Source organism: Chrysemys picta, chromosome 10, assembly GCF_011386835.1.
Source record: "Chrysemys picta bellii isolate R12L10 chromosome 10, ASM1138683v2, whole genome shotgun sequence".
In the NCBI taxonomy this organism is placed as follows: Eukaryota; Metazoa; Chordata; order Testudines; family Emydidae; genus Chrysemys; species Chrysemys picta.
The window spans coordinates 70,543,196-70,556,433 of record NC_088800.1 but is presented as its reverse complement, the minus strand read 5'-3'; the positions used below and the strand labels follow the sequence as shown (position 1 = coordinate 70,556,433).

Sequence of the window (13,238 nt, the reverse complement as noted above, 5' to 3'; positions counted from 1 at the left end):
TGTTCTTCAGAGAGAAAGTACAGCTGTGCCTGCATCCAAAGTTCCTCCCAAAATTGGTTTCACAATTCCATTGCAGCCAAGCAGTTTTTCTAACAGTATTCTACTCTAAGCTGCATGCAGATGGGGAAGAACAGCGTCTGCACTCCTTGGATATTAGATGGGCTCTGGCATTTTATATTCAAAGGACCAAAACCTTCCGCAGATCAACTGTTCATGGTGATAGCTGAGAGAATGAAGGGGCTCCCCAACTCTGCCCAGAGGATTTAGTCTTGGATTACTTCATGTATCTGGGCATGTTACGACTTTGCGGGAGTCCCTCCCCCACCTAACCTGACTGCTCACTCCACAAGATCTCAGGCCTCTTCAGCCGCTTTCCTAGCTCAAGTCCCTATTTAAGATATCTGCAGGGCTGCAACCTCGTCCTCGGTGCACACCACCTCAGCTCACTATGCCATTACCCAACAAGCCAGAGACTGTCAACTTCGGCTGCGCAGTGTTGTAGTCATTGTGTCCTTGAACTCTGAGCCCACCTCCTGTGCAGCTGCTTGAGAGTCACCTACATTGGAATGGACATGTGCAAGCACTCTAAGAACAAATGTTTGCTAACTTTTCTATAACTCTTGTTCTTCGAGATGTGTTGCACATCTCCATTCCAAGACCTGCCTGCCGTTCCCTCTCCTGAAGCAATCGGTAAGAAGAACCTGAAGGGGGGGCGGGGACAGTGGGGACCCTTATACTGGTGCTATGAGCATGCAGCACCAGGGGGTGCAGGAGCCAATCCAGTGGAAAAAATTCCAGCAGATGTGTTCTGGGCACTCTCACACCTACATTGGAAAGGACATGTGCAATACATCTCGAAGAACAACAGTTACAGAAAGGTTAGTAACTGTTTCTTTTGGGTGGAGGGTTGTTAAAGTTTTCAGTGTAACTTTAATCTTACTGTAAGGATGTCATTCTTTCAAGACATTCAAGCTGCTATTAAATAGATGAACTAGAAAAAAAATTCTTGAACTTTAAAAATAAGGGCATTTTAATTTATTTTATACAGGTTCAGATGCTAGTAGCAGAGCTGCGCCGAGTTACAGTTCTTTGGGATGAACTTTGGTTGGGAGTGCTGTTGCAGCAACACATGTATGTCCTCAGACGGATTCAACAACTGGAAGATGAAGTCAAGAGGGTTCAAAACAACAACACTCTACGGAAGTAGGTTTTCATGAATAACTCCTAAGTAAAAATTGGTGAGAAAAGACAGATTGTCACTGTGCACTAGAATTATTAAATTGACCAGTCACGCTTTTCCTATTAAATCTGTATCAGAGGTCAGGGTGCAACAATTGGTACTTTGGTGCATTCCATTTGCACCACACAAAAGGTGCAAGGGGAGCAAAATACACCAACAGGTCTTTGCTGTGGATTCCTTCAGTATGGAGCAGTCACCTGTGGGCATAGAGCTACAGTATTCATATCCTACTCCTTCTTCCCTTCTCACAGCCCCAGTACAGGCTCATGTCAGCTGTGTAGAGGTTTGTCAGGGGGTAGAGATGGGAGTGGCTTGTGTACACTACTCCAGCTATTCACCACTGGCATACAGTAGCAGAGGGATAGTTAACAGCTCATGTTAAGCTTGTACAGGAAGCTTTAATTGATTTTCAGTTTTCAGTTGTCTTTTTTCCATTCCTGGGTTTTCGTGGATGGCTGTGTGGAGGAGGGAAATGCCTTTTGAAGCACTTGTCTTGCCTCAGGCAGAATCAGATGAGCTTCAGTCCTGCTCTCCCTGTAATTTACTGCAGTCTAGCATGGAAGCAGACGATAAAGAAGCCAAAATTATTACTGCTTCTTCATATGCAGCGCTGCATGCAACTATGCAGAGCCCTCCCTTCTCACCCCAGAGCAGCTCCTGTGACTGGAGAGGAAGAAGTGAGAGGTTGTGCCTTTATTCCCCATAGTGATGGGGCTGTTTCAGAGGCTTCATTTAAAAAATTAGAAGCCAAAGCTCAGGGGACCATATTTTCAATATGTAACCATATACAAATTTTCATCTTTAACATATCCACCCTCAAAGGCCACAGTTTAAAGAACTGAGGACCAAAGATTGGCTATCCCTGTCTTAACTCCTTTTAGTTTGTTGTCTCTTATTAATGTATGAGATCACCTTTATCATATATCTGTTTGATTCTAAGTTCTTCACTGGTAGGCAAGATTGAAGGTGGCAAAATATACTCAACTTTAACTATTAACAATCTGTAATTCGCCTTTTCAATTCTAAGATATTTTATTTGGTATAATTTTGTACCCAACACTAATGTATCCATTTTTGAAATGTTAGATATAAGTATTTCTGGTACTACTGATCTGTCTCCTGTCCTGAAACATCAACCATTGACAAGTTCCCAGTGTGTATTGCCTCCTCTTCTGAAAGGCATCACAAATGGTTTGTTTTGCAGTGTTCGTTTTGCAATTCAGATTTGTTTTGCAATATTTTTTTTATGAAGAAGACTGGAGCTTAAAAGAATGATGGTGGTTGTTCTTTGACAATTATTTCTACATTTCTAATATAATACAGAAATGCTGTTAAGTGTTTTGGGCATACATAAGTAGCTTTTTTTTTCTTCCTGGTATTAACGACTGGTTGGCTCACTTGTGGGTTTTTAAATATTGCTTGCTGGTGTTAAAATACCTATTTTCTTCTATTTTATATTTATCCTGAAAGATTGGTATCTTAATTTCAGTCTTTCTATTTAAATGGGTAACAGTCAGTGTGATGTATCCTATAATAAATATGCCTTTTGTTTTAAAATACTTCATTTTTAACGCTGATCTAGAATTATTTTTTTCTCTCCTTCCTACATAGAGAGGAAAAGATAGCAATCATGCGTGAAAAGCATACAGCTCTAATGAAGCCCATTGTATTTGCTTTGGAACATGTACAAAGCATCACTGCAGCTCCTGCAGAAACTCCTCATGAAAAATGGTTTCAGGACAACTATGGAGATGCAATTGAAAATGCTTTGGAAAAACTTAAGAACCCTTCTAATCCTGCTAAACCTGGAAGCAGCTGGATCCCGTTTAAAGAGGTACTGTATCTTCAATGTGCTAATAAAGAAAATTATATATATAATCTGATTACTACTTCTGCTACATATGATTAAACTGATTTCTTACTTGTTAGTGGAATGACTAATGTACCAGTTAGTTTCTTCCTCTGTTTCATGAGTTTGAATGTCACATTATTTTAGGGCTAGATCATACCTGGTTGAATCTGGGAAGATCAGATTTTGTGTCCTCATTGCACAGGCAAATATTTTTGTCTCAAGAGGGGAAGCTAACATTGGGAACTTGTTTAAAATCATAATAGGGCCAAATTAGGGCAGTGGTGCTCAAATTATAGTTTGCAGAATGACATGCTTAGTAATCAGGCAGAGGTGCGTTAGGACAAAGGAAATATCTTCTCATGGATTAAGTAGACTGCAGACTGAAGCAATGTGAGAGCTACCAATGCATCAATAAGCATCTGTCCTCCAGTATCATCCGACTATAGGTTGGCTTCATCCTTTGCAATTTGGGTAATGTTCCATATGCACATTTTTTTTTTTTTTTATGCCCTCTCCAAGCCTTATAGGAGCTCTGCGATCACCAAATCCTAGTATTTTGCCTCTGCCACAAATACAGCTTATATCTTTACCCTCTCCATTACTAACCTTCCAGCCACTGGTAGTACTTTCCTTTTTTAACCTCCTACCTTCTAGTCTGTGGGATCCTGGAAAATGATAGGAGCAAGCAGCTATTCCTTTCCTGTTTTTTCCCATCCTATCTCTTCAAACTTCTCCCCATCTCCCTCCCCATGAGCCTAGTCAGCTCGGACTCTGCTACTGAACACATTCCCTCTCTTGGAAGTCCAGCAGTGCTCCAGTCAGTTTTAACAGCAGTTCTCAACTTCTCCAGTTCTCTTTACATGACATGCTTTCTAGCACCTGACACCCTTTCTTAAAATCTCACAATTCTTGCAGTCTCTCCTAGTTCCTCCAGGTACTGGCTTTGCCATCTCAGTACTGGAAGACTTGGGCTGCTAGATCAAGGTAGGAAATACAGCTCTCTTTTGAAGGTTTCTTTGGTGTGACTTTAGGGTTATGAAGTAATGAGACTTTTATAATCCTTCCACCAGTGCATTTGACTGATATTTTTCTACTGGTTGAAGCCTGCATTTGGAGCTTCAACAAGTTCCATGAACTACCATCCCGGAGTTGTTTTAGATGGTTTCCTTAAAGGTCTCAACCCCAGCACTGTGTAGAGACTGTCTTCAATGTTGGCAGCTCTGGACCTGGCAGAACATCTTGGTCACCTACTGTAATATGGGGCCTTTATCTGTTAGCTGTCCCTTGTGGCAGGATGGGAAGCTACACCACCTGACTCCATTCCCCTTATGCCACTGAATTCCAGCTCAGGGCCCTTGTTTGGATCATCCAGAACCAATCCTTCTCAGTCCCTTGCTGCTCCCTGCTGCCTCCTACCTTTCTTTCTCTATAGGCTTGCCCTGCTTCTCCCTTTTTGGAGCATTGGCTTCTCACCAGTTTCCTGGGATCTTCTCTGCAGTCCTGGCTCTCTGGCAGCTGCCTTTTCCCTCAGGAGTTCCCCCTCTAACTGAAACAACAAGGAGTCTGGTGGCACCTGAAAGACTAACAGATTTATTTGGGCATAAGCTTTCGTGGGTAAAAACCTCACTTCTTCAGATGCATAGAGTGAAAGTTACAGATGCAGGCATTATATACTGACACATGGAGAGCAGGGAGTTACTTTGCAAGTGGAGAACCAGTGTTGATAGGGCCAATTCAATCAGGGTGGATGTAGTCCACTCCCAATAATAATTTATTCTTTTCCCTCCGCAAAAGAATAAATGGACACAAATCGGACATCAGGAATGGTAACATACAAAAGCCAGTAAGTGAACACTTCAATCTCCCTGGTCATTCTATTACAGATTTAAAAGTCGCTATCATTGAACAAAAAAACTTCAGAAACAGACTTCAAAGAGAAACAGCAGAACTAAAATTCATTTGCAAATTTAACACCATTAATCAGGGCTTGAATAGGGACTGGGAGTGGCTGGCTCATTACAGAAGCAGCTTTTCCTCTCCTGGAATTGACACCTCCTCATCTATTATTGGGAGTGGACTACATCCACCCTGATTGAATTGGCCCTGTCAACGCTGGTTCTCCACTTGCGAAGTAACTCCCTGCTCTCCATGTGTCAGTATGTGCTCCATGCCTGCATCTGTAACTTTCACTCTATTCATCTGAAGAAGTGAGGTTTTTACCCATGAAAGCTTATGCCCAAATAAATCTGTTAGTCTTTAAGGTGCCACCAGACTCCTTGTTGTTTTTGTAGATACAGACTAACATGGCTACCCCCTGATACTTGACACCCTCTAACTGAGGTACCTTTTATCATGTCCAGGTGCTAAACTGTCAAATTAACTGCCTCCCAGTTACTCCATGAGTTAACTTCTCCTAGGTGAACCTGAGCTGTCTCATTCCCCCTTGTGGAGCCTCTCAGAGGTAGGCTGTGCCCCTGACTCCTTAAGGGGGCTAACTACGCTCTGACACCTACATATCTCTCACTTCATACCTGCTAAGTCTTAGGATCTGTCTTGTGACTCCTTTTTGGTCATCTCCTATCCTGTTTTATTGCTGATGCTTTAGAAGGTTGTAGCAACAAAAATGCTCTTACAGGCTGGAAAAGGGAACTGAAACCTGGTTTATACTAAGACCTTACATTGGTGTAGCTATGTCTGTCATGGGTGTGAAAAGTTTAGAGACATAGGCCAAGTCTATACTACAGACCTATTACGGTAAAACTACGTCACTCGGGGGTATGAAAAATCCATATGCCTGAGCAACATAGTTCAGTATAACTATCCCCATGTGTAGACAGCGCTGTGTCGACAGGAGAGCTTCTGTTGACATAGCTACCATCTCTCGGGGAGGTAGATTAACTGCGCTGATGAAAGAAGCTCTTAGGTCAGCGTAGTAGCATCTTCACTAAAGCACTGCAGCAGTGCCACTATAGTGCTGTATGTGAAGGCAAGCACATAGCTATACCAACCTAACCCCCTCAGTGTATACAGCACGAGGTCAATGGAAGAATTCTTCCAATCTGCCGTCTCTCAGAGAGGTGGATTTACATATATTGGCAGGAGAAGCCCTCCCGTGAGTGTAGGTAGTGTCTATACTGAATCGTGGCAGAGTTTTAAGTGTAGACATGCCTAAAAAGAGAGAGGTTGTAAATGACCTTGTCCAACTGTTAAATGGCCAGAGCCAACCTGGTAATTGAACTGGATTGGTAGATGGATGCTATTTAATATGTAAATTGGTTTTCTTGAAGTTAGCCTGTTCTGCAAAACAGAAGTGAGAAAATGTGCAGATTTCTTGGTAGCAAGTAACTCTCTAGTGCTCTGCTTTGCCCTTTTTTCTGTTCCCAAAACAGACCTAGTACCACATCTTAAATACAGGAACCTAGCCCCTTTTAAGAGCATTCCCTTACTGTAAATACAGTTATCACTAAGCCAAAACCTTTTCTTTTGTTAAATAAAAATGGTGAAAATGTTAGTCTTTGATATGGTTTTGTCACCAATAATTGTAAATATAGATTAGTACATCAATAAAATGGAAGAATACATGGCTTAAGAAAGCTATTCCTTCCTCCCCCCCCCCAGGAAAGTAGAAAATCTATTTGTTTTTGTAAATGTTTACCACTACATCAGCTTGAACTTTAGGTTTTTAACAATTTCTTTAAAAGGTTATGCTAAGTTTGCAACAAAGAGCACAGAAACGTGCCAGTTACCTCTTACGCCTTGAAGAAATTAGTCCTTGGTTGGCTGCCACGCTGAACACTGAAATAGCACTCCCCGGAGAAGTGTCCGCTAGAGACACAGTCACGATTCAAAGCGTGGGGAGCACTATCACAATTCTGCCTACTAAAACCAAACCCAAAAAACTCCTTTTCCTGGGTTCAGATGGGAAGAACTACCCATACCTTTTCAAAGGTAAGACCTGGAAATTTCCTCAGGATTGTGTGTGTATGGGGAGGGTTGCTAAAATATTGGGCAGATGCATGTTTTATATGTACATTATTCAGGCTTACACTCCCTGTAAGTTAGAGAGTAGCACCTCTAAAGTTGGAAAGACGTATTGTGAACATTGAGTGTGGATTGTGATAGTCAGCCTGGCCAAAAAACTTTTCAGGCAGCCCTTAAAATTATACCTGAACAGTGGATGAGAGACATTGTAGGTGTCCATATGTAATAGTGTCGATCATCCATCGGCTTTTCTTTCCACAAATGCTGTAAGATTCTTTGACTCACATAAGCTGCAGAAGAAGAGGCCTGTGGGTCCTTGTGGCTGTTGCAACAGAAAACAGAGTTCCAGCTGCAGCCTGTTTTGATCTTCCTTATCAGCTGAACTCTCTCACAAAACTCATGCAGTAGCTGGACGAGAGGGCGTCAGCCTGAGGCTTCACACATTCCTGTGAACGGTAGGGAAGTGCTTTGCAGAGCTGGCACTCCACTTGCATGCTTCTCCCATGGAGTTAGAACAGCAGCCCAAGCCCAAGGACTGTTCCATTAGCAAATACCCCATTGCTTAGGAACCCACTCCGGGCCTGGATAGATATGTAGCTGTTTTAAGTCTAAAATGAAATGTGCACTTCAGAAATGCTACTTTGGGGGATTCATTTAAGGGGAAAGAGCTTTTATAGTTTGTTGTAGAAGCTAAATTTTAAACAGAATACTTTCTTAAATTTTATAATACAGGTTTAGAAGATTTACATCTAGATGAGAGAATCATGCAGTTTTTATCAATTGTGAACACCATGTTTGCTACAATTAATCGTCAAGAGACACCACGGTTTCATGCTAGGCACTATTCTGTGACACCACTGGGAACAAGATCAGGCCTAATTCAATGGGTGGATGGAGCCACTCCTTTATTTGGCCTTTACAAGCGGTGGCAGCAGCGAGAAGCTGCTTTACAAGCACAAAAGGTAACTACTGTATTTTAAACTAATTAGCACCTCTCAGAAGTGGAATATTTCATAAGTTGCTTTAAAACCTAAAGCAAATATTAAAATATTTTTCATGATTTTTATCTGTACATGCATTCATGCTGAGTAGATCTGTATGTTCATCTCTCATGGGGTTTGATCGATATCAGGCAAAACTGTATAGTCAAATTTTGTCTTTTAGAGAGAGGAACATTTCTTAGGTATATCTTTAATTCTTGTGTGATACTTCAAGGGGAGGAGCATTTTTGTATGGCTAAAGTTAAAGTTACTCTAAACCATTTCAGTTTCTTTTCCCATTCTTAGCTCTTTTGTCACTTTACCTTCTGTAGCTTTAGAATGGGATTTTCAAAAGTGCTAAATGTTGTCCTGAATTTGAAATAGTTAGTCCAGGCGCTGCAAGTAATAATCCGGAGAGAGGATTATTTAGATTCCAATTTTTTTTAGTCTGAACTGACTTCAAGATAATTTCGTAACTCAGTATTGTAGTTAGAATAAATAAGAGAGCTTTATAATGCAATTTCTTGTAGGCTCAGGATTCTTACCAGACCCCTCAAAATCCTGGAATAGTACCTAGACCCAGTGAACTTTACTACAGTAAAATTGGACCTGCATTGAAGGCAGTTGGGCTTAGTCTAGATGTATCTCGTCGTGACTGGCCTTTGAACGTAATGAAGGCTGTTCTAGAGGAGCTTATGGAAGCAACTCCACCAAATCTTCTAGCTAAAGAACTTTGGTCATCATGTGCTACACCTGATGAGTGGTGGAGAGTTACACAGGTAAGCTATAACATATATTATTTTCCTTTTTAAAACCATATTTTTGACTTGGTGGAGGGGCAGCAGATGCTTGGGATGCTTATAGCAATGGCACTCGTGTAGGGACAGGTGAGCTAGTACTATTGAATCATCACTTAGCAGAAGTGTATGCTTTAATATGGATAGTTAGAAGAAGGGAGAGCGAGAGAGTGGGTGTAAAAGCAGAAAAAATGGTGCCCTAGAAAAGTGGAAAACCTGATTACCTGTATCTTAATTAGCCTATTAGTTGAAGTTCTTAAAGAAATGAGTGCTCTGTTGGTAGATGTCCTGAGATAATCAGTAAAGGAGAACTTGCAACTGACTGCTGTGAATTATCCTAAAAAGAATAATAATAATAAAATAATTAAGTGATTTTTAAGATTCCTAAAACCAAAAACATGATTCTGAAATTTTCTTTAAAGTCATACGCGAGATCCACTGCAGTTATGTCCATGGTTGGCTATATAATTGGTCTTGGAGACAGACATCTGGATAATGTTCTTATCGACATGACTACAGGAGAAGTTGTACATATAGATTACAATGTTTGTTTTGAAAAAGGTAAAAAAAAATTTTTTTGTTTTATACATGTTCAACTATAACCTTTTTCTTAATAATTAAAAATCTGAATCTTTCTCTTGAGAGAAAAAGCCTTAGAGTACCAGAAAAAGTTCCGTTCCGGATGACACACAATATTGAAACAGCACTTGGAGTAACAGGAGTAGAAGGGGTTTTCAGGCTTTCTTGTGAACAGGTAGGCTGTGTGACTTCTAGAAGTGTGGGGAACTCTCATCTGTTGTTTGTTTTGGAAATGCTTCCCTTCTCCTTACTGCCTTTTCAAAGTCTTATTCTATTCTTATTCTTTAAATGTTGTTTGATATGGAGGAAATAAGAGTATTATTTTGGGGACATTTTATATTTTTGTGAAACACTTAAAAAAAAAAAACATGTGCACGTATATAAAATTTAGCTCCAGATGTTGGCATGATCACAATGGTCCATTGTTTGGCAGGTTTGACTTCTAAAAATTAGGCTCCCCAGATCAGAAATATAAAGTATTATGTTTATAATACTGTGTTAAAATTTGAGATAAATGCAATGTAAGAAGCACATATAGGGTGACCAGACGTCCCGATTTTATCGGGACCGTCCCGATATTTCCTTGTTTGTCCCGCGTCCCGACCGACGTGCGGTCGGGACAACCGGACAAACAAGGAAATGCCCCGAGCCTCGAGCCCGGAAGTGCTCGCGCCCCCCCCCCCCCCCTCCCCCCCCCCCCCCCGCCCCGACTCCGCCCCCTCCTCCCCCGATTGGCTCCCTCCCCGAATCCCCGCCTCTTCCCCGGGCTCACCATTCCCCCTCCCTCCGCAAGTGCTGGAGGGAGGCCCGGGAGACTCAGAGGCAGCGGGGGGCCGGGGTGAGTAACAGTCCGGCCTGGCCCAGTGCAGGCAGGACTCGGGTGGTTGGGAGAGGAGGGGGGCGACCCGCGGGGGCCAGGCGGCGGGGGAGGAAGCGGCCATGGCGCTCGGCGGCTCTGGCGCCCCCGAACCCCCCGAGCCGGGGCCTGCAGCAGCGCGTACGCTGGGCCCAGCCCCTGGCTAGGCACGTCTGGGCTGCCCAGCTGGTGCTATCGCGCGGCGGCCCCGGGGGTGGAGGCATCGGCCGCCCAGCCCCGTTCGTTCCCCTGCGGGACGGGGGGGCTGGGGCCTGCTGCCCCCACTCCAGGGCCGCCGCGCGATAGCACCAGCTGGGCAGCAGCCCAGACGCTGGCCAGGGGCTGGGCGCAGCGTGCGCGCTGCTGGGTCCCCCGCAGCAGGCCCCGGCTCGGGGGGTTCGGGGGCGCCAGAGCTGCAGCCGCGGAGCCCCATGGCCGCTTCCTCCCCCCGCGGCAGTGGGAGCTGCAGCAGCGGCTGCTCCCGAGTCCCGCTGCCCGGGGGGGAGAACAGCCGCCTCCTGGCCCCGCGGGCGCCCCCCCCTCCTCTCCCTACCGCCCCCCTCCTCTCCCTACCGCCCGACTGAGTCCTGCCTGCTCGGGGCCAGGCCGGACTGTTACTCACCCCGGCCCGCGCTTCCCCTGAGTCTCCCGGGCCTCCCTCCAGCACTTGCGGAGGAAGTTTTTTTTTTTTTTTTTTTGGCCCCGCCCCCCGCCCACGTCACCCCCCCCGCCACGCCCCCCCCCACGTCACCCCCCCCCCCCCCCCCCGCGTCCCGATATTTGTCTTTGGTGATCTGGTCACCCTAAGCACATAGCCCATCATACTGCTAAAATTAGAAATAAGGCACACCTTTAACCGTGAGTGTGATTAACTATTGGAACAAACTACCAAGGGAAGTGGTGGATTCTCCATCTCTTGATGTCCTCAAATCAAGACTTGGATGCCTTTCTGGAAGATATGCTTTGACCAAACGCAGGTTTTTGAGCACAGTACTGGAATAACTGTGTGAAATGTACTGGCCTGTGATATACAGGAGGTCAGACTAGATGATCTGATTATATCTTCTGGCCTTAAGCTCTATGAAGCTATTATGTCTTATGAGGATATAAAAGATAGAGAATTTAATACCTAAAAAGTTTTTGTATTCTAATAGTAAATTGAGGGGGTGTTTCTGGAGAATTTGTGGTGATGTGACAAAGAAGACATTAAGTTTCACTGAAATCTTAACTTACTACTGAGCATGTTCAGAGACTTCTTTCAGCCACTAAGAACCTTTTTCTTTATTACTGCATACCAAACAAATGAAGTAGCCCTCCAGGAAGACTATATGTATGTCAAACTTACATTTCAGACTTCAGCTTTTTTTGGTTTACTGTTGTGTTTTTTGTTGTTTTTTTTAAAGTGGTGAGATTTTTATTTATTTATATATATGTTACACAAGGGGGAAGTGGGAATTTTTTTACTCAACCATAATTCAAATGACTGAAGGATTGCTTAGTTGTCATTATCTTTCCTCTTCTTTCGCTACTACTTTTCTTCTCTCTGTCTTTCCACCTCTGCACCCTTTATGCACAAATAAGAAAAGAAAAATCAGCTTTGGGCAGAGACAAATATAGGAAAATTCAGCCCCAAAGTAAATCTTTTCAAAGAGTTAGGAGCTTGTGAAGAAAGGTTAGAATGCAAACTCTGGTGCAGCTGTAACTCAAGAAAGCGCTATTTGAACTACAGCTATAATTTAGTATATCCACCTTCAGGAAAGTTATGGATTGTTTTATTTAGCTATTCAAATATTAATGTCTATATTGTATTTAAAAACTGTCCTATTTTATGAGGATAGCCTAACCTGACTACATTTATTAAAATACAGGTTCTACATATTATGCGACGTGGGAGAGAGACTTTGCTTACGTTGCTTGAGGCTTTTGTTTATGATCCTCTTGTGGACTGGACAGCAGGAGGGGAAGCAGGATTTGCTGGGGCTGTGTATGGTGGTGGTGGCCAGCAGGCTGAAAACAAACAGAGCAAAAGAGAGATGGAAAGAGACATCACTCGTAGCCTCTTTTCTTCAAGAGTAGCTGAGATAAAGGTGAAGTAGTCACTACAGTAAAATATCACATTGTACTATCAGATAAAACATTTTTAAAATGCTAGACACGTCATGAATAGAAATTCTTCACATTTGAAAGTAGTTTTTGCATGTTAGAAAATAGTATTTGCTAAGAGCATAACACTTACAGCTTTTATTGAGCTAATTCAGGCCCCAGTTTAGGAAAGTATCACTGTTTAGGAAGGACACTTAAGAACACGCTTAACTTTTAAGAACATGAAGGTTAAGTATGTGCTAAAGTAATTTCCTGCATTGTGCCACAGGGTTGAAATCTGAAGCCTAGAGACATAGATCGATATTTTGATCAATCTTAAAAGCTTAATATCGGTGAGAGTTGAGGAAACCTGTACCCATGGATTACAACTGAGCAGCAGCACAGAAATGAAGTACTCGCTCCTCTATCCATTTGAATAAGTAGCACATCTATTTTTCTAATTTCTATATCTTGATTTATAGGTAAACTGGTTTAAGAACAGAGATGAAATGCTGGTTGTGCTTCCTAAGCTGGACAGCAGTTTAGAAGAGTATCTAAGCTTGCAAGAACAGTTGACGGACATTGAAAAATTGCAAGGCAAATTACTAGAAGAGATTGAATTTCTAGAAGGAGCAGAAGGAGCGGATCACCCATCTCATACGTTGCAGCACAGGTATAGAAATACCCGTGCTTCTACAGTGCTTTTATTTGAGGATCTTAAAACTTTGTTTAATATTGCACTGTTAGCACATTGCAGCTTTTTATGAATTAGATGCTGTATGCGCATTGGTTAATTTTATAATGGTTTCTTCGGACCAGAGATTGACAGCAGTGAGAAACTTCTTCTCACAGTGCAAATACAATTTACAGA

At 42.8% G+C, this 13,238-nt stretch overlaps 1 protein-coding gene across 3 annotated transcripts in view; it reads left to right on the top strand.

The window, feature by feature from the left end:
- Positions 1 to 13,238, top strand: part of SMG1 (SMG1 nonsense mediated mRNA decay associated PI3K related kinase) — a 123,294-nt gene that overhangs the window by 91,550 nt on the left and 18,506 nt on the right. For all 3 annotated transcript variants that reach the window (XR_010591185.1, XM_065559966.1, XM_065559967.1), the window contains exons 38-46: positions 1,049 to 1,203; positions 2,852 to 3,074; positions 6,794 to 7,040; positions 7,806 to 8,035; positions 8,584 to 8,832; positions 9,273 to 9,412; positions 9,496 to 9,604; positions 12,154 to 12,372; positions 12,850 to 13,040. Coding sequence is in view for 2 of the 3 variants with exons in the window: in XM_065559966.1 (XP_065416038.1) it covers positions 1,049 to 1,203; positions 2,852 to 3,074; positions 6,794 to 7,040; positions 7,806 to 8,035; positions 8,584 to 8,832; positions 9,273 to 9,412; positions 9,496 to 9,604; positions 12,154 to 12,372; positions 12,850 to 13,040 (1,763 nt within the window). In the remaining variant the exon portion in view is untranslated. The remainder of the gene's footprint in view (positions 1 to 1,048; positions 1,204 to 2,851; positions 3,075 to 6,793; positions 7,041 to 7,805; positions 8,036 to 8,583; positions 8,833 to 9,272; positions 9,413 to 9,495; positions 9,605 to 12,153; positions 12,373 to 12,849; positions 13,041 to 13,238) is intronic.